Source organism: Coprinopsis cinerea (genome assembly GCF_000182895.1).
Source record: "Coprinopsis cinerea okayama7#130 chromosome 3 map unlocalized cont3.3, whole genome shotgun sequence".
NCBI classification, from domain to species: domain Eukaryota; kingdom Fungi; phylum Basidiomycota; class Agaricomycetes; order Agaricales; family Psathyrellaceae; genus Coprinopsis; species Coprinopsis cinerea.
In genome coordinates this window covers 1,354,990-1,375,402 of record NW_003307542.1, presented here as the reverse complement: position 1 = coordinate 1,375,402, position 20,413 = coordinate 1,354,990, and the positions used below count along the sequence as shown (strand labels likewise).

General features: G+C 52.2%; 5 protein-coding genes across 5 annotated transcripts; all 5 read left to right on the top strand.

Moving 5' to 3' along the window:
* Positions 1–610: 610 nt before the first annotated feature.
* On the top strand, positions 611–2,486 carry CC1G_12099 (alternative cyclin Pcl12; the record flags this gene model as incomplete). Its single annotated transcript, XM_001830160.2, has 3 exons — positions 611–655; positions 1,010–1,246; positions 1,304–2,486. 3 exons carry the CDS (start codon positions 611–613, stop codon positions 2,186–2,188), a joined length of 1,167 nt encoding a protein of 388 aa, XP_001830212.2. The 3' UTR covers positions 2,189–2,486.
* Positions 2,487–4,606: 2,120 nt separating this feature from the next.
* CC1G_12098 (polyadenylated RNA binding protein) lies at positions 4,607–6,673 on the top strand (the record flags this gene model as incomplete). Its single annotated transcript, XM_001830159.2, has 6 exons — positions 4,607–4,636; positions 4,695–4,743; positions 4,793–4,846; positions 4,900–4,926; positions 5,058–6,179; positions 6,231–6,673. The coding sequence occupies 6 exons, from the start codon at positions 4,607–4,609 to the stop codon at positions 6,671–6,673; spliced, it is 1,725 nt and encodes a 574-aa protein (XP_001830211.2).
* Positions 6,674–7,286: 613 nt separating this feature from the next.
* On the top strand, positions 7,287–9,922 carry CC1G_12097 (hypothetical protein; the record flags this gene model as incomplete). The annotated part of the gene is made up of 11 exons (XM_001830158.2): positions 7,287–7,674; positions 7,725–7,780; positions 7,837–8,049; positions 8,102–8,309; positions 8,371–8,529; positions 8,750–8,889; positions 8,978–9,056; positions 9,116–9,153; positions 9,214–9,360; positions 9,613–9,759; positions 9,818–9,922. The coding sequence occupies 11 exons, from the start codon at positions 7,287–7,289 to the stop codon at positions 9,920–9,922; spliced, it is 1,680 nt and encodes a 559-aa protein (XP_001830210.2).
* Positions 9,923–11,107: 1,185 nt separating this feature from the next.
* CC1G_12096 (eukaryotic initiation factor 4F subunit P130) lies at positions 11,108–15,804 on the top strand (the record flags this gene model as incomplete). Its single annotated transcript, XM_001830157.1, has 6 exons — positions 11,108–11,345; positions 11,402–12,069; positions 12,119–14,701; positions 14,755–14,838; positions 14,890–15,208; positions 15,266–15,804. The coding sequence occupies 6 exons, from the start codon at positions 11,108–11,110 to the stop codon at positions 15,802–15,804; spliced, it is 4,431 nt and encodes a 1,476-aa protein (XP_001830209.1).
* A 598-nt stretch (positions 15,805–16,402) lies between these two features.
* CC1G_12095 (potassium transporter) lies at positions 16,403–20,178 on the top strand (the record flags this gene model as incomplete). Its single annotated transcript, XM_001830156.2, has 20 exons — positions 16,403–16,509; positions 16,573–16,762; positions 16,814–16,848; positions 16,906–17,277; positions 17,335–17,348; positions 17,405–17,539; positions 17,589–18,019; positions 18,074–18,189; positions 18,240–18,378; positions 18,429–18,436; positions 18,492–18,506; positions 18,557–18,700; positions 18,755–18,916; positions 18,972–19,006; positions 19,060–19,075; positions 19,125–19,282; positions 19,345–19,391; positions 19,442–19,496; positions 19,549–19,604; positions 19,654–20,178. The coding sequence occupies 20 exons, from the start codon at positions 16,403–16,405 to the stop codon at positions 20,176–20,178; spliced, it is 2,760 nt and encodes a 919-aa protein (XP_001830208.2).
* Positions 20,179–20,413: the final 235 nt, after the last annotated feature.

Genomic DNA, 20,413 nt, shown 5'->3' with positions numbered 1-20,413 from the left:
GCGAAGAAGTGTGATCTGGAACGAGTGGAGAAAGGCAGGGAAGGCGCCTAGCACAATTCCATGTGCACGACGAGTATTATTTCGAGAGCTTTCTCTTTACACCGAGCCAAACCTGTTTTGGACGAGAGGAGCTGATTACAATTATTAATAGATGGGTTAATGCAGTAGTTGGAAGAATCGAAGCATATAGATACAACTTGGAGATCACTATCGGAGAATGCTTAGGACTAGGCATTGAGTGGAGAAACCCGATTGACCGGCGAATCGTTATGGTGCTAGCATTCTGGGGGAAGAGAGCCCGTCGAATCGCCACAAGGTTTTGAGAGGGAAAAGAGGAACAAAGGTGGAGCAAGGGCCCGACGGCACGTGCTAGGGAGTGATTTGAGCAGGCCCAAGGTACATACGACTAGTAGCTTGAAGGGTACCGAAAACGACATGGACCGGAACGAGGTTGCCTTGCTGCAGTGCTCTGATCCTCGCACTTGGGATCCCTTCTCACACGAGCCTCATGGTTTACGGCCGCATAGTGTCGCTTGTACATTGCCTCGCGCTTGCCCGACTATCCGAGGTTTGGGGTTGGCAAAGCGGCGGCTGGCATCGCCGCAATGAAATGGAGTCACCAAGCTGTGTACTCGAGGGCGGCAAGGATAGGTTTGTATGTAAGGGATTCAGGACTTGGAGAAAGGCCGAAGTTGAATCATAGCGAGTCGGAGGCCACTTGGCACAGGCATATAAAGATAGTAGTAGGGACTCAAGGATGATTCCCCACCATTGCACCCTCCCCGCCACACAGACATATACTCGACGACGAGCAGTAAGAACAGCACCATTCAAGAGGCTTTGTCAGTGCTGTGACTTTTGAGGTGAGGATATGGTTCGATACGATGGGGATGACACGTGTCCATGTCACAATTGCTAGTGTTGGCCGGTTGGTCTTGGCGGAGTGAAAAAGTTTTTTCACCCCCCCCATTTTTGGATGCCCCTGATGGGGATGGCGGATGCTTTATAGTTGACGGGTGGAAACATGGAAATATATGTACTGTGGTGGCAAGATGAATTGACTATCCCTTCGATCCCTGCAGACCCGCGTTCGTCCGCCGCCTTCCCCCTCCACCAGTTCGCCATGTCGATGACCACAACCGCTACCACCACCATCACCCACATACCTAAACAGGCGGTCCAGGGCCATATCGACTATAGAAAACCCCATGTCGCACCTCGAATGCGCTCGAACCAGACTGTACCGGTGAGCGCTAATCTTCGGCATTTTCCTTTCCAGCGCTAAGTTGCTCTCTTTGTTCAGACCCAAGGACAGACGACTGCGGTATCTCGTCCCGATCCTTTTTACGGACACGAACCAATGGCCCGGATGTGCGCCCGCTTTATCACACATCTCTTCGCCTGTCCCGAGTATCCCCCAGCGGCCACACATTCCCAAGCAAAACTTCCCCATTTCATCGCATACGCCCTTCACCGGACAAAACTACATTCCTCCGTAACCTTCGCCGCTCTTGTTCTCCTCCAACGCCTCAAAGCACGCTTCCCAACCGCTCGGGGCTCGTCGGGTCATCGATTATTTATATCCGCTTTCATGATCGCCTCCAAGGTTATCTGCGACGACACCTATTCGAACAAATCGTGGGGCATTGTAGCACAAGGCATGTTCTCATTGCGCGAGATCAACCAGATGGAACGGGAGATGTGCGGCTATCTGGAGTGGGAGCTAACGGTGGATAACCCCATCCTCGCCAACTTTGAAGCCGCAGTGCGAGCTGACTTCAGCGAAGACAAGAAGTCTTATCCAAATTATCCCCTCACCAGTGTCTCGAAAAGAGCCGCTAGGGCTGCAGCTTCAGCATCGGCGACCCCTGTTCCAGAGCCCGACGTCACGACGAACGCGATCCCCAACTTTGGTGGCCAGTATCGTCATTCGCCGTCAGCCCGGATACAGGCATCCAAACCGTCACCCACTCGCAGTACACCGTCGGGCACCCCTTCTCCAACTTATTCTGCTTCCACATGTCCTGCGTCTTCCGCATCCCCCCAAACTCCTGTCGGCCCCGAAGACAACTCTGCGCGGATACACGGCGTCGACGATTCTCCCGGGTTCGCTGTCGTCGAAGTTCATCCACAGGTACATCCACTAAAAGGCCAGATGTTCGCGTTTGCGCTCCCGTCGAAGTGGTAGCGTTTCTACGACTGGCCATTCATTTTTCGCTATCCAACTCCTTGTCGTTCGTTATGCCGCCGCTCTCCCTATACCCCTCATCGATCTATACCGTGAAACTCAATCATCAAGTTGGACAACTGTAGCATTATCCTAGGTAGACCCATTTACACGGCATGGCTCACACTGCATGTTCTCGACAACCAATTCACCTTACTGACCTCCGCATGTTTTCAACCAGCAATTGTACCATATATTTTAACACTACTTTATTTTCTTATGCATCTTACACCCAATCGATATACGTTGTTTGGAATCCAAAATATCCTAGGGCAAGTTCCCGAGCTGTAAGAACCCTGCAAGATGCTGCAACGAGGCTCGATGAATGGATAAGATCAGTTTTTGTTCGGAACCCGAGAAGCGAATGATGCCTTCCACTCGCCTTCCACGCTCGGGACGAAGGGGCGAAAGCATGGCCTCTGCATGTTTCTGCCGTTCACAATCATGTCATTCATGCTCGTTATGGATACCACCTTTAGTTCTCCTTTCTCTTTTACGAGAGCCTCTGACCCATTCGGCCGTAACCTGCCAGGCCAGACTTCAAGAAGGGTGTTTTATAATTGGTTCATCAAAGTAACCATCCACGAGGGCTTTACCCAAGCCAACACGAGGCACTCCCTGCTGTGGCTTGAGCGCGCTTATCTTTGATGTACGCCTCTCAGGTCCGTCATAATTCATTCCGTGTAGAAATTCTGATAATATCGTACCCCAACACGTTTCCCCAGAGTCGTCTGACCTACAGCCGTCGAAATGCATGCTTTTGTTCCAACCCATTTCGGTGTGTAGTGTCTTCATGGCGCTTGGAGGTGGGCCACAGCAATCCAAACCTGGTTCCCCCCGAACGACGCGTGGCGACGCCTTGCCCGGATAGTGAAACTGGGAGCTTCCACCTCTCCGAAGTCCCTGAGCACGAGGATGAGACCGGTAACCCGGCTTCTTCTCTGGGGAGGAAACACCCGACATCTTTCCACCCCGACCTTGCCCCGACCTCATTCGTCCGCCTCGGGATATTACGCCATTTGTGCAAACCTTACACCTAGCCGCTAATAGTAGCGAACTCGGTGAAAGCTGACGGATATCTGATGTGCAGGTGTGTGCTGTTAAAACATCGCTCTTTGAGATCTGGAAGACGTTCGATTTCGATCCAAACTGTTGATTACCGTTAGCCTTTGGGCGCTAATTGAGGTGATCCCGCTGCGTCGGCGGTGCCGCTTGGATAAAGCAACGTCATGATGTCGAGGGAGGTTCTTCACGGGCGCGGTTGCAAAATGGACGCGCGAGCGCACCAGAATTCGACCCCGACGCCCATCCCTTCCTCAGCGTACACGATCCCTTGAGGGGTGTGTTCTGCTCTGCAAACCCTTACGTCCGGAATACCACAGTCTTCACTACCTTTTCCCATGGCCAGGTGCACCGCAGCAAAGGTGGTGTCGGATCCTTTGTAATGTTTCAGGCCTGTTACTTGACGACCCGACGAGCGCCTAAGGACATCATGTAGATCCCTTGTCATTCGGAAAGCTCGGACGCCATATATATGACGAAACAACGTATTTGTCTTCATCTATAGCATTCCTCTTCTTTTTACTCTGGACGGGAAGTGGTACAAATGATACGAATAACGGGGTTGATAACCACGTCCATTCTTCCTGCTTGTAGTGGACTGATCATAGTGGGCGGAGGTCGCTTTCGAGTTTGAACCGCCGCTGATGGCCTTATTCGTTAAGATTCAGCGCTGCATAGCAAGATTGAAGTTATGGTGTGTCTGGGCAGGACGCGAGGGGCTGTTCAGGGCCCATAAGTTCATCAGGAATCTTATGTACAGCTTGCTCCGAGCTAAAGGTCACTGCAAGACCGAGGTCTGAAAGCTTCTGGTATAGTACGAAGGGGCTCAGGAGAAGGAACCTTGTTGACTCGGGGAACAGGGCGCTTCTGGTTGGAGGTTACATGATGTAATCTGGAAATCTCGAAGGGGATGGTATAGACTCCTCGAAAAGGGAGACTCTGGCTAGTAGGTTCAAGAAGTCCGATAAAGCCAAAATAGATTGCCTATATTTGTTAACGGACACAGCTTCATTGAAAGACAGTACTATACGTTATGAGATTCGTTCAGTGGTGTGTCAACTTTCCATGCTCAGGTAAACATTTTATCTCGTTCGGAAAAGGACTGACGTTTTCTGTGAGTCGTTCGCAAACCGCCCGAGGCAGGTTCGAACGCGGATGAGCACTGCCACCTAGGACTTCCGGCACGTGAGTATGGTTCCAAGTATTTTCAAGCTCCGCTTCAAGCGCATTGTCGGCGTAAGCGACGCTGTGGACCGTCACGATCTGCTTCAACCACAAACAACCACTTTGACCACAGGCATGCCGTTCGGACTAACGATGGGAACGGAAAGGGCGGATGCCTTCCAGGTACGTGGAAGCGATGGTGAATTTGGATACGGTACTGACGAGACGTTCATGACTTTAGAAAGCGATCGAGGATGAACTCACAAGACGTGGTTATACGTCTGAACCCGGTGTGTAGCCCTCTTTTGCGCACTGAGAGTGATTCTGACCATTTCCTAGACTCAGTTATGGCGGAATATATCACAATAATGGTCATTAATAACAAGACCCCAGGTACGAAGACCCCAATGTCGCATTGGAAAATTGGCTGACTCGTCCTTTCACAGAACAAATCACTTCGGAACTCGAGGATTGTGCGTTTCTTTCCATCACTGCCATTCGAATTATGTGCTGACTCTTATTTTCAGTGGTCCCAACAGAAATTGGTTCGTTTCGCTACCTTAACCAATACTTGGAAACTAGACTCATCACCAGTGCTTTTCAGATTCAAGTTTCATATCTTGGCTGTTCGAAGAAGCCGCAAAAGGCGCCTCGGGTACCGACGCTCCCCCTCCTACATCCCCTGCTCCAGTCGCTCAATCCCAAAGGCAACCCGGACCCTCGAAAGAAGCCCCAACGAACTCCAATGACTCGACATCACGGCGGCCACCAGGCGCTGGTCGCAATGGTGTATACCAGCAAGCAATCTCCCAAGTAACACCTGGAAGTGCGCAGAAGCGGTCAGCGTCGGCTCGCTCTCCTTCACCGAGTCATCCCAACAAATCGAGGAAAACAGACCTCCCTACCGGCCCCAGAGCGATGCAGAAGGAAAGTTCTTCCAGCAACTCGAGGAGTTTACTCGACAGGATGGGTCCGGGTCGTGCGAATGGTCATTCGAGGGATGAGATTCAAAGAAGGATTGAGGCTGTCACTGCAAATGCGCCGGACGCTAGCATGATGATGAACCCCGCATTCGCCGGTATGCCGCCTCAGGGGATGGACATGAACATGAACATGATGAACCCCGCTATGATGCAGGACATGGTCATGAACCAGATGGCTCTCATGGCACATATGGCGACGTCAATGGGCTTGCTCAATCCCGCGACTGGTCAATTCAACAACCCTGGATTTGTCATGCCGAATGGGATGGGAGGGGATATGGCGATGATGCAGAATGGGTTCCCGGGACACGGTCCGCATGGAGGACCTCAGCGAGGGCGTGGCAGTGGAAGAGCAAGAGGTACTGGACGGAGAGGGAACGCACCAGCTCCAGGGTCGACGCATGCCTCTCAATCTCAAGAGACCACCGCTGAAGCCGCACCTATCGCTGCCCCTGTTCCCGTTACCCCGTCCCCGATCACACCAACTGTTTCTGCGTCCGGCGCAGCTGCTGAGACGAAGCCCGTGGGCACATATGCCATCCCCGAGCGACCTCAATCACCAACGCTGTGCAAGTTCGGCACTAAGTGCACCAACGTCCACTGTCGCTATTCGCATCCTTCACCGGTAGCCACGGCGGAAAGTGGTATTGTGCTGAGCAACGAGCCTTGTGAACAGGGCAAGGAGTGCAAGGATAAGGATTGTACGAAGGCTCACGTCAGTCCAGCGGTTCTGAATCCCAAAGGTGTGTATGTCATGCTTTCCGATCTTGTTCTCAGGCTGACTTTCCCTGAAGCGGAGGCAGCGGTTCCGAATGCCACAGCACCACCCCCGCGACACTCACAGCAGAGCGGCATTCCGTGTCGCTTTGGTCTGGCTTGCACACGACCAGGCTGCTCTTACTCCCATCCACCTCGACAACCTTGCCGCTTTGGCGCCGCTTGCACTCGGGCCAACTGCACCTTCCAACATCCTCCAGGTCGTGTGCTGCCATCCACGTTCCATCGCGGATTGTCCACATCAGGCGGAATGGTCAACGTCACCACACCTGAGACTGGTTCCATGGGCGGCGCAAGTCATAACAAATCTATGACGTTTAACGTCTCTGCGACGTCGAAGAAGGAAGACTTGGAGAAAAAAGTGAAGGAGCTTGAAGAGCAGAAGCAGCAGATGGAGAAGGCGATGAAGGAAGCCGCAAGCAAGAAGGCCGATAACAAGCCTGTCGCTCTTGCAGCCTAGATGCTGATTCTCAATCGAACGTGGTGAGGTGCAGAAGAAGTGCTCCCACTTAACCACTAATGTCTCTTTGTCGTCAACGGATCCTTGTTTCATTTTCTTTTCATTTTTCTCTTGGTCAGTGTATGTTATGTATAGCAACTTTTTAAACCGGTTGGTTCGGTGCCCTGCCTACCTGGTTGCATGTCGTTTATATTGTATTACCCGCTTACAGCTTCAAGGGCTCATTTGCCTTGCTTATCTACGTGCAGTAGTTTACACTGTTTATTACTCTACATATCGGGACGCTCAAAAGAAACACCGAACGTTTTGGCGCCCAGGACTCGCTTGGGTTCTCGGCACTCTCTCCACATCTTCTGCCCTTGACCAAGTTCCACCCTGTTACCCAATGAATCGGCGAAGTCCCTCGAAAACGCTCCAGATTTCCGTCAACGCAGAACCTTGAGCTTGCAGGTTGAGTGATGGATGAGCTTGAGGCAGTGGCGTACAGGGGGACACGTTTTATGCGTGGAAAATATTCCTGTCCTATCTCCAGCGGGGAAACAGTCGGCCGGATTTGCATAAATCATTTCTTTCTCTTTCTTCGTGTTTCTTGCTACAAGTCGTTCTTTACTCGATGTCATCCGCTCGAGCCATTAGATTGGCTTTGGTGACACGAAATCACAGGCCCTCGGCGCCACTGCAGCGTATAGCACGCAGTTATGCGACCACTCCGGGCACACCTGGCTCCAACTCTTCAGGCTCGTCTCCTGGTCCACACCACCACAAGCAATCTGCAACGAAGTCAGTAGCACCTAAACCATCTCCGAACGTCCAAAAATCCACGTCGCCCGTACCTACACCGCCGGGTGCTCGACACGAGGTCCACGAGGGCACGGCGGCGCTCTCTGCTCCCTACAATCCTCCTGGGGGAGGTGGACCTGGGGCTGGAGGAGGCGGCTTCACATTCACAAATTCACCCGTTCTCGATGCTGTCCTCACGACTTTTATCGGCTTGGGTGCCGGTGAGTCCAGTCATGGGCCCCTGTTACCTTGATTGACGCGTGAGTTTCAGTTTTCTTTGGGGGTATCGCGTACATGAGGTGGTACAAGGCAAACGTCTTGGACAAGGTATGACATACCACAGCTACCGATTTTCAATTCGAAAATTGAAAGCCTATACACAGATCGAAGAGGCCTTCAAGGCTGGCTACGATCCCGCCCTGGAGCTTGCCAAGGCGCAACCTGGTCGTAAATCAAAGAGCGGCGACGACGATGACGATCCTTTCGACAGCGACGAACCATGGACGGGCGATCTGCGACGCAAGGAGCAGGATCTAATTGACATGATTGTCCACGGAGAGGAAGCCGGGCATTATTTTATGCTCTTGGGACCGAAGGTTGGTCTTGTTGGACTTGTTTAAGCTAGAAGGGAATGACACGCTCTTGCAGGGATCTGGAAAAGGCACGATGATATTCGACTCTATGGCTGCTAATCAAGCGGACGGGGTATCTTTCTGTGACGCGCATCCTGACCTGGAGGTTTTCCGCCTGCGACTTGGCAAGGCCTTGAATTACGAATTCAATGAGGATACTCAAACCGGTCTCTTCCAACGGCGTGATCCCAGGGAAGGAGGTGCTCCTTTGGATATTGAACGGGGTGAGTCTCGCTCTTACCCCTGCTGGGTGATCAATCTATGGAACTCACCGTCCCTTTCAAGCCCTGAACAAGCTCGAGAAGGTAGCTCTACAGGCTGCGAAAGACCGCGGAAAGCCTTGGGTTCTAATCATCAACAACATCCATTACTTCCAAAACGATGACGAGGGCAGGAACTTTATCCTACAGCTGCAACAAAAGGCCGAGGCATGGGCAGCCAGCGGTAAGCATGAACCAAGTTTCAACCACATCGTTGTACCTGACACCTTTAATAGGCATCCTCACTCTCGTCTTCAGCTCGTATGTCTGCGGTTGAGGTCACCCTGGTCTATGTGTCTGACACACTTGTTATCTTGCCTTAGGGACGAATTCTGGCCTTTCCATGTAATGCGTAAGTGTTGAACGAATTCGGCTAATGTATACCTTGCGACCGTTGTCTACAGGGAAGTCCGGAAGTCGAATGCACGTTATCAGTGTCGAAGACCTTAAACGCTCGGATGCCATGCAGGCGCTTGCGCGAATGCGAGCTAAGGCTGGTCGTCCCAAGGAATCACCGGAAACAATCAACGAGACGCTTGACTTGGTTGGTGGGAGGTTAAGTTACTTGTCAAAGGTAAAGGATTCTTTTGTTCATCGAGTGTTTCTCATTAACCATGATATCTGTTGCTTAGGTCGCCAAGGCGAAAGATATGGTGGGTATGGCCAAGCACTTGTTAGCAGTTGAAAAGGGTTGGATATTAAGTCGAATTGGTGGGTTCTCTCTGTCTCCATTAATGTTAAACGTGTTGTTGACTCGAAGTGCACCGTAGGATTGATCCCGGACTGCGACGACGACGTGATGGACGAGGTAAGTCGACTCAGTCACTGTGCGCTCCTCTTCGTGCAATTGCTAACTTTCGTGCGATAGCAAAAATGGAGTTCCTGTTCATGGCTGTTACTTCAAGAATTCGTCAAAATGCGGAAGGAACAAGAGAAGGAACGGGAGGAAGCTATTGCTCGAGGAGAACTCGATCCAGAAAACCTCGAAGAATTGCCTATGCCCGCTCTTTCCTACGTTAGTTGTTCCGCATTTCTCGCACCATCACATTTCTGATGCTTCTGTGTGTAGTATCGCTGCCGCCAAATCATGACACGGGCAGACTTTTTAGAGGGTAGGCTGTTCTCCCCCATGTTGTGTCATCATTGACGTAGAGCTTTTGTTTCGATGTGTACAGACTTGGATCGAGCGAACATAATCGCAATCGACGTAAGTATTTTGATTCTTCAGCATGGGTGGGCTCAGATCTGACTCGGGAACTGACTGCAGATCAACCACGACGTTAGACCGGACTCGATGCTTACCTTACAAGCGGCGATTGAGGTTGTGGAGGAAGAAGGCTTCGAGGACTTGTTAGAGAACGTTCGAGATCGTATTGACGAAATCGAGAGTCTGCGCCGAACGCGTGAATTGACGGTGTGTTCTATGTTGTTCCATTCCGACTTGCACACCTTTAACACTCCTGTTCGTACAGTTCAAGGACGTGGTCAAGGGCGACATGATTCGTCTCTCGGTTGATAAAGGAGGCGCTGAATTGATTGAGACCATTAGAGGCAAAGGCGGTGACGATGACGACTAGGTTTAGGAGTGACTGAATGTTGTTAGCACTGGACACCGTGATTGAGGTGGGCTAGAGGTTCTTAATTGCGCTGGAACGCATCGGACAGTGGTTTGTTCTATCGTATGTGTCATCTAGTATGATCTATTCCACTTGTAATTCAAGAGTTGACTCTTCTCTGACACTTCGGAATGGTGCTCGAGTCGCGCTCCTTGTTCCGAGGGCTGTGCACTGGATAGTGACGTAGATTCTCGGAGGTGAACTGGGGAAGCATTTCCATCCCACCGAATGACGCCAGCTCAGGGAGCGACCTCAGGAAGCTGGTCAGGGTGGGCAATTGAATAATGGGCTCTGCGTGGTCGGACGACCCTATGTGCTAATGACATTCAGCCCGTCAGGTAGCCTCATTTCAACGAAAGGGTGTTATATAGCAGCGCGGTGATTGGAAGAAAGTAGCGATTGAGGTGATTGCCGGTGAGTTATGGGTGCATCGAGGTGCATGCAGGTCAACCACGAGGCAGGGATACCCAATTCCCGAGCCCGGCCCTGAGTTTAAGCAACACAGTTTCGAAAAGGCCACCTCGCCAGCTCAGCGCTCAGTAACAGAAAGGAAAATGCAGTCACCCATTCAATGGAGCTTAGTGAGCGTTGGTGCACGATAAAGGGGGCAGCTCCGAGCGTGAGCAAGATACGGTTTAATCAGCCTCCTGATGCACGAGCACCACCAGCCTATCCTGAGCATTCAGAAGTGAATATGACGATGACCCTAGGGTGATTCGTAGTGAACCGAGTCAAGAAAAGGGTCCAAGGGCTAGCTTGTAAATAATACACGAATCAATTGTTGTGGGGCAATTTTTGAGGCCTGGTTCTAGCCTGGGCAAGGCGTGGGAAAGTAAGAACAGCAGCGAGTGTTGTGGTCATCGCCCGGGTCTCTTCTGTAGAGTCTTTTCCTCTCGGAACGCTCATCCACAGCGTCCGTTGCTTTTTCTTTTTAGACCTCAAACCGTCTTCCAGCTGCTTTTTTGCCTGCTGGCAGGTCATTTTTGACGACCAACAACTCAACTCAGAAAAAAAAGCAACGCAAGAAAAATATATACCGAAGAACTAGCTTTTTCACAGCCAAAATTCGTGAGTGCTTTCTCTACTCGTCGTCTGACCCGTCCAGCTCATCGCCTGCCCTCTTTCTGCCGTCTCGCTCGGTGCAGAATGAGCAAATCTTCAACGACATCAACGAACAAGTCGCTTCCAGCAAAGTCAGCTTGGTCAAAGGGCCCACCACAGACATCAGCGCCATCTCCCCGCTCTCAATCTCCCGCCCCATCCGCCCAATCTCAGCCCCATCTGACCCATTCCCGACGTCCTAGTGCCCTTGGTCAAGCTATCCCTATCAAAGATGGTGTCAGCGTCCCTCGTAACAACGTAGGAGCGGCGGCAGCCAAAACCGGTACGTCTCAACCAACCACCCTTACAAAGCCCGTATCTGACCAACCCGTCCTCCAGGTTCTGCAGTAACTTTTGGATCTATAGATGACGCTTCGGCGCCAATTTCTTCCTCGCCTGCTGCCGCGCCTCCTACACTCAAGGAGACAATTGTAAAATCGTTCGGGACCGTTCCAGCGGCTAGCAGTAATGGTAAACCGACGCAGCCATCTCGCCCAGCAGTATCAACTGCATCGGCATCCACAACGGCTACATCGTCCTCATCCGCCACTCCATCATCATCGGCACCTCCGGCGAAACTCGACAAAAAGGACATCGCAAAGCTCTTCCAGAGTTCCTCAGCTCCTGCTCCTTCACCATCGGAGACGCAATCGCCTGCCCCACGAAATGCCAACCTTCCATCCCAAAATCAGCCTCCTCCCACACCGACATCATCCTCTCAACCTTCACAATTCAACCCTCACTATCGGACATTTGTTCCAGGTGGATCGCAACCTCAGGGTTCCGGTCCCAACAGTGGACCATCGCGATCTCCAGTATACCAGCGTCCAGTGCCTAATGGCGCTGGTCCAAGACCACAAGCACCCCCCAACGGTGCGCCCTCGGCGGGCATGTCCAGTCCCCGACTCGGACCTCCTCATGCTCAACCTGGACCCCCGCCTGCAGCACCGCCGGTCCCAGGTCAACCTCACATGCCTACTCAAATGGTCTGGAACGGAGGCTACTACGTTCGTCATTTAACTTATCCCTGATTGCACCTACTGACTATGACCCCAGTATCCTCCAGAGTATGTACCCTATGGTGCCTGGGGCTATGTCCCACCAGGAATGCCCCCTCAATCCGCTCACCCCCACCCTCCTCCGCACATGGGCCCTCCCCCGCATATGACTCCTCATCCGATATCGCCACACAACCCTCCCCGCACACTTCAGCCTGGAACACCTACTATGCCTCACGCCGCTCCTAATCCTGTCCACCCGCCGCACCCTCCCCCACCTCTCTCACAGCCCCACAGCAGCATCAACACCATGAGCTCACCACCTCCCACGCCTTCTGGCGGGCGCCTGAACGTGAACTCGAACGCATTCGTTCCTCAAACCTCCAAAAGAATTACGCTCAAGAACTCGGAAGGAAAAGAGGTCGCCATCGAATCGCTGACCAAGCCCACTGCCACACCCACCACTACCGTATCTTCTGGACAGGGAACACCTTATCGGCAGAACAGCCCCGCCAGCACGCCTAAGCGCTCGAGCATCCGGATAGAGAGCGAGGATCAGCGACGTAAGCGATTGGCTGAAGAGGAGGAAGCACGAGAGAAGGAGAAGCGGCGAGCACAGGAAGAAGCGGAAGCCAAGGCCAAGGAGGAGGAGAGAAAGAAGAAGGAGGAAGAGGAGAAGGAGAAGGAACGTCTCCGGTTGGAGGAGGAGAAGAAGGAGGAGGAAAGGAAGAAGAAGGAAGAGGAGGAGAGAAAGAGGCGCGAGGAGGAGGAACGTATTCAGAAAGAGAAAGAGGAGAAAGAGCGAGCTCAACGGGAGGAGGAAGAAAGGAAGAAGCGTGAGGAGGAGGAGCGCATCAAGAAGGAGGAAGAGGAAAAGAAACGCGTGCGCCAGGAGGAAGAGCGCAAGAAGCGAGAGGAAGAGGAAGCTTCTCGCAAGGCCAAGGAGGAGGAGGAGCGCAAGAAGAAGGAGGAAGAGGAGGAGAAACGTCGACAAGCCGAGGCAGCGGAGAAGGAGAAGGCCGAGAAGGCAGCACGCGAGCAGCCAGAAGAAGGTGAAATCCAGGAACCTGCACCACCGACTGTTCCCAAGGAGGACCCGAAGGAGAAGCTCAAGGAAGGCTTGAGGATAAACACCGCGACCTCGAACGCCGCCGACTTGGGTAAACGACGCCCCGCCAATCTCGACCTCTCCGCCACCAAGGGCGTTCCCGTTGCTTCCGCCCTCTCTACCGCTCGCAACCTCGAATCGCTTGACAGCATTAAATACCCCGAAGGTATTCAGAGCCCTAAACCAGAGCTCAACGAGAACGCCAAGCCGGGTCGCTTCAGGTATGACCGGGACTTCCTGCTCCAGTTCAGAGAAGTTTGCAAAGACAGGCCTCCCAACCTTCCTCCTCTCGATGCCATTGGTTTGGAGCCTATCGACCCATCGGCCCTTCACATTACTCGTGGCGGCTCTCATCCTGGCCGTCACGGACGAGCATCCTCAACTGTCCCTGTCCGTCAAGCCTCTGTCGGCTTGCCCTTCGGTGGGCCCGGTATAGGCAAACCTGGATTCGGTGGTATGGGTAACTTCACCACCCCTGGACGACTCTCCAGCGAAGACCGGTTTGCCATGTCCAACGCTGCCAATCGATCAGCCTCTGTTGGAGGACCTGGAATGCCATTCGGTCGACCTGCCGCGATGCAGCGAACTGCCAGTCAAGGCGGCCAGATCCGCGAAAGAACGAGGAGCAAGCGCGGAGAGAAACGAGCGCCCGCTGACGGTGGGAAGGACCGCAACGCGTCTGCTCAGCAACAGCTCAACTTGGAGCCCGTCGCCCCCCTGCAAATGTCCGCCAACCGATGGGATCGCAGAGCCCTCGCCGCCGACAGTGATTCTCCTGAGATGGTGGATCGCAAGGTTAAGGGTCTCCTCAACAAGCTTACCATGGAAAAGTTCGATTCCATTTCTGACCAGATCATCGCCTGGGCCAACAAATCCGAGAAGGAGAAGGATGGCCGAACTCTCATCCAGGTCATTCGTCTGGTCTTTGAGAAGGCCACCGACGAGGCGACATGGTCTGAAATGTACGCCCGTCTCTGCCGCAAGATGATGGAGCAAATCAGCCCCAAGGTTCAAGATGACGGCATCAAGAACGCGGAGGGCAGGCCCATCGCCGGTGGTCAACTTTTCCGCAAGTATCTCCTCAACCGCTGTCAGGAAGACTTTGAGCGCGGTTGGGTGAACAAGGAAGCCACCGCCGCCGCTGCCAAGGCCAAAGCTGCAGATGATGAAGCTATCAAGGCAGCCAACGATAGCAAGAAGGACAAAGAGGGCGAAGTTGAGCTGTACTCAGACGAATACTATGCGGCTCAGAAGGCGAAGAGACAAGGTCTTGGCCTTATCAAATTCATCGGTGAGCTCTTCAAGTTGCAGATGTTGACGGAGCGAATTATGCACGAGTGTGTGAAGAAGCTCCTTGGCAACGTCGACAACCCAGAAGAGGAGGAGATCGAGAGTTTGTGTAAACTTTTGACGACCGTCGGTGCATTGTTGGACACTCCTAAAGCCCACGCGCACATGGACATCTACTTCTCCCGGATGAAGGAGCTCACGAAGAGCCCGAACGTCAGCCCTCGTATGCAGTTCATGTTGCAGGTGAGCAACGACCCAGAATTTGTCGACTGCATAAAGATTGACTGTGTTGATAGGACGTTATCGAATTGCGAGAGCGTAAATGGGTAGCTCGTAACGCTGTCGCTGCACCAACGACCCTCGCCCAGGTACACCAGAATGTGAGTCATTTTCACTTTTGAGCTAGTTGCCATCGGCTAACTCCTCTTCAGGCTGCCAAGGAGGCCGCTCAGGAGAAGGAGAGTATGCAACGTGCCATGACTATGTCTCGCACCAGCTCCAACCGTGGACGAGGACGCGCTACCGACGAGCAACCGGATGGTTGGGCTGTCGCAGGGTCAAGACCTGTATCGACCAAGGCTGGCGACCTTTCCAACTTTGGCAAGATCAGCAAAGCGCAACCCATGACCTTCGGCCCCAGCAGCGTCTTCTCGAAGAAGGACAAGCGCGAATCGCTGTCTCGTTCCAGCTCAAGTTCCAACATGTTCTCGATGCTGCAGAACGCTGAGGTCAATCCTGAGCCCAAGCCCGGTACGTATCACTTGGGAAATCTTCACAACTGGCTGTGTGCTGACATCTCCCTACTAGAACCGCAACGCAAACGACTTGCACTCCTCCCACGGACACTCCCCAAACCCGACGAAGCCAACACCAACGCCAGTGGACGTGATAGGTCGGAGAGTGGTAGCGAAGAGGAAGAAGAGGAGAAGGCAGCGCCGGAGATGAGCGAGACCGATGCGAAGAATAAGATTGACGAAGACTCGAAGGAGTTGTTCGGTGTCCGGAATCTGGATGAAGCCGAAGTTTACTTCACCGCCCTCCCAGCCAAATACCATCACAAACTTGTTGACAAGCTCGTCAGCAAGGCTGTGGAATCCAAGATGACAGATGCGGAATTGGTCGCGTCATTATTCGAACGTGCGTCGAAGAAGCAGCTTTGCTCTCCCAGCGCCTTCGAGGAAGGCTTTGCCCCGATTGCGGAATTCCTCGACGATATCGCTATCGACGCTCCCCATGCCTTCCAGATCTACGTCAAGATGGTCAAGGGCGCCAACCTCGACGCTGAAGCACACTCGCGGATCGCTGCGAAGGATCCCAGCGAGAAGCTCGGTCCACTTCTATCATAGGCATTTCTTAATATTGTACTTGTTTAGCCACGTCTCTCCTTTCTTTCGCTGCATTCTCCTACATCCATTGTATTCCTCGACCACATCCTGTCTTTCTCTCGGTCTTTCACCATGTTTTAGCAGCCCCTTCTTGGGTACATTTGGCCATTCCTTCGTTCTCTTGCAGAGAATATCATCTTCTTCTTGCTCCTACCACAGGCACTGGTGATCATGCATAACTTATGTCGTGTTACATGTACATATATGTATATTATTCTGAATTTCTTGCCTGACGGACGCTTGCATAGACACCTTACAGATAGTCGACGGCGTTAATTTGAGACCGTGTTGTATTCAATGTGTTCGACTGAGGAATGGGTGATGTTTGATCAGGGCGGTGGATTTCCATAACGAGAGCGATGGATTTGTGGAAATAAAAAGCTCAATAGGTTGCTCCGTTTGAGACACCATTGGGCCGTTCCAGATGTTATAGCACAAACTCTCACCCAACCGTACACACTTGCGCCCCTTTTCTCGACGTCCACCAGCTACGTCGCACGACGACGACAACGACGACAACACGACCGCTTTTCGACCGACGGGCGCGAGCACCCTTGGCATGGCAGATTTGGCGCCAGTGACAGATTCAGAGCATGACTCGAACAGAGGTCTTTGGAGACGCTGCACAAAGCACCTCAACTTCTATCGGATCCATATACTCGTCTTGTACGGTCTCTCCTTCAAATCTTATCGTGCATTCTTACACTGACGTTGTCTTCTGAATTTTAGCACCTTCACACCTCTCTTCTTCTCCGTCATCTTCTACCTCAGCAATGGCGAAGTCAAGATCTCCTACGTTGACTCTCTCTTCAACTGCGTCAGCTCTATGGCCGTTTGCGGGCTGGCCACCGTGGATTTGAGTTCTTTGACGCCATGGCAGCAAGTTATCTTGTTCATACAGATGTGCATTGGGAACCCAGTGAGTCGGCCTCTTGTTACCCTCCCGAAATGCGGCTGAACGCCTCGGAAGATTGTTGTTTCTTGGCTCATTGTCTTTTCCCGCAAGTAAGCACCCATCCTTGCAGCATGGCGATACCTTGTATTCTTACGCCAGGTCTCAAGGCGCTATATCGAACGACGCTGCAGCAACGCCCTAGCAAGTTACATAGACCAACGGGAAAAGGTTGAGAACGTTGACATGAAGAAGCGCAGTCCTTGGGCACGGTTCATGCGTTCTCTAGGCTTCCTCACACCGAATCACTCTGTGAATGACACGGACACTGAACTTGGAGAGAAGCCGAGAGCGGGAAGGTCGATAGACCCGGCCAATATTCGACGCCTGGAAGCAGCACCTCGCCCTGTGAACCCGAGTGGACAATATACGGACCAAGACGCCTACGCTATCGAAATCACGCCGCCCACTGAGCGCAATTCACCAGTACCTCTATCCCGGGAAAGCACTCCCTCTTCGTCTAGCGCCGAAAGCTCCACCGGGTAAGTTTGTCTGTTATCACGTCAAGTCAGGCTGTTCACGGTCCTTCCGCCCAATAGAAAGCGGAGCCAGTGTATGTCCTCATCCTCATTTCCCGGGTGATACTGTGCTAACCCAGAATGCATCCAGTTGATGACTATGATGACCCTACCGCTTCTGAGGGTCCAGGGCTCCCTCGCACTGTGACATTCCAAGAGAGTGAAGTGACATCGAGAATTCGCCATCGCACGGGGAAATACAACGAGGGGGACGACATTGTGACTGGTCAGTCTCTTCCACTCCAGCGTTGCGTCCGCTAATCATTTATTCTTAGAACACCTTCGTTCCGAAGACCCTGGGACGAGGCAATCTAGTAACCAGGGAATCCCAAGAACGATGACCCACCAGTCCACTCGTCCATCGTTGCGGACCTATACAACGAATGTCTCTGTTATCTCTCAGGCACCTCGTAAGAACCAAGGTTTCGGTGGTTTCCCTATGCCTTGGACTGTGCTCTCGTCGCTCTTCCATTGGCTGTTTCCTGACCTTGGAAGGAAGCTGCACCGCACTATAACGATGCCCGTTACCGCAACTATAGCCTCGGGGGCGGGTAGCACCAAGCCAGGACCTTCGTATATCATTCCGGACGACGAGCCTGTTATAGTTGGCAAGAACTCTGATGTGCAGGCGAGCAACAGCCAATTAAAGAACTTGGCGTACCATGAATATAAAGCATTGATCCTCCTGCTTTGGATCATTGCATTCGTAAGTCGCGAGTGTGGGGCACTGGCGTACATTCTTTACTAACTCGATTGACAGTATCATGTCGGAGTCCAGCTCATCGGGTTCGCCATTGCTGCGCCCTATATCTCGACATCCCGCTGGAAGGAAGCTTTCGTGCCGCCCCAGCTTGTCAGACCCGTCAACTCTGTCTGGTATGCTTAATGCACCTTGCCTCCTTTTTGACATGCTCACAGGCATCCAGGTTCTCCGCCTTCCAAACCGTATCTGCTTATACTAACACAGGATCCTCACTCGTCGACCAATCTATGCTACCATTTCAATCTGCTTACGTGCTCATCCTGGTCATGATCTTTCTCATTTACGCTGGCAATACTTGCTTCGTACGTGCTTCTCCATTCTCTGCTTCATTCGTGCACTCATATCACAACAGCCAATCTTGTATGTCCCCTTGGAGTTGACCCTTCACCTTATCTGACACCTGGTATTGTGACAGCCTTCGCTTCGTCATGTAAGTGTCCTTCAAACTGCTGGGTCAACTACATTCTGACGTGTAGTCAGATATTGCCTATGGAAATTGACAGGGCCAACGAGCAGGGTCGGCCCGACTCTCGAATTTCTCTTGGACCATCCGCGTCGCTGCTACATCTACCTCTTTCCCTCGCACCAAACCTGGTTTCTATTAACTGTTGTGATTGGCTTGACGTGAGTGCATATCAGTTCGCGACTAGACTTGCTCTGAAGTTTTATTATTATCAGACTTCTTGACTGGATATTCTTCCTTATCCTCGACATTGGAAATGCTGTTTTGGACGAAATCCCCACCAACATCAAAGTCTTGGATGGGTTCATGCAAGCCGTTGCTGTTCGGGCTGCAGGCTTCTCCATCGTACCTCTTGCGGCCATCGCTCCTGCTGTCAAGTAAGTTATTTACGACTCTATGCTGGTAGCAGTGCCCTCATATCTTCGTAATCAGGGTTCTGTATGTTGTCATGATGTACATCAGTGTCTGTAAGTTGCCCTTTCGCATTTGAGTCGACAGGATTTTACTAATTGTTTGTTAGACCCCATTGCTATGAGGTAAATCGGCCCGGTCTTACTATTTGCAGGAGTCGCTAATAGCTGGCAGCGTTCGGTCCACCAATGTTTACGAGGCCAATTCGCTGGGGATCTTCCCTGAACTCGAAGACGAGGAGGAAAATGAAGAGAATTTCAATAACCAGGGACCTCGTGTTCAGGTCTGGGGTCGCTATCTTATGATGCACATTCGCCAACAGCTCTCGTTTGGTCAGTCGATTAGTTCTGCTTTCAAGGGAGTTTTCAGCCTTACCATGTCTATCGCGTTTTAGACATGTGGTGGATTGTGCTCGCAATATTCTTGATATGTATTGTCGAGGTAAGTCACTTTTACTTCTCTCTGTCTGCATCTCAACCGATCTGCTCTAGTCCGGCAATTTGCAAGATCCTGCCAAATCTGAATGGTTTACCATCTTCAACCTACGTGCGCTGTTCTCATCTGTCACTGTTGGATTCTAACTGACAGTATGTTACAGTATTTGAACTCGTTTCTGCCTATGGCATTGTGGGGTTGAGCCTGGGTATACCAGACGTGGGTCTGCATTTCGTATCTTCGCTTCGCTTTCTCATTTCTTCATCAGGGCAACTATTCCTTCTCTGGTGCTCTCAGGCCGTTGTCCAAGCTGATCATCTGTGTCGTGATGATCCGTGGACGTCACCGGGGTCTTCCTGTCGCCATTGACCGAGCAGTGCTGTTCCCCAAGGAATTCCGTCGGGAACAGCTTGGCGCGGACAACTTTGAGGATGGAGTGTCTCTGTCGGGCCTCACCGCTAGTATGGACCAAGACCAGGACGCTGCATCCACCGGCTATAGTCGCTCTCGCCTCTCGCGCCACCGAACCTTGTCGCAGACGATATCCGTACAACGATCACCGACACAGGTCTCCATCCAGCTTCCATCCAAAGACCTAACGCATTCTCCGCAAGTGCACTGGGACAATCCCAGCCCACGGGTGGCCCGCCAGTCTTCCCGGCAGTCGAGACAGGCCGACGCTATCTCAGAGATCACCCCATCTTCATCGAACTCCACCGAGGCTCGTATAGGAAGGCAAGGTCGTCCGGCACGCCGTTCTACGGTCGACTCTGCGAAATCTACACCATATTAATCGACATTGAACTGTCATCTCACGACCTTCGATGACTTAAACCGACTATGATGACCACACCCACGAGCCGATGAATGATACACACTAGACTAGATTAACAATCTCGGATACCACACTTCTACTGTTATGCGGTTCTCTTTCCCCTTTACTGGTTCTTCAAGCGCACCTTCTGACTGATCCTCGCCATTATTGTATTCGCTCTGCTAGTACCTTTGTTGTCGATTGTTCCATTATC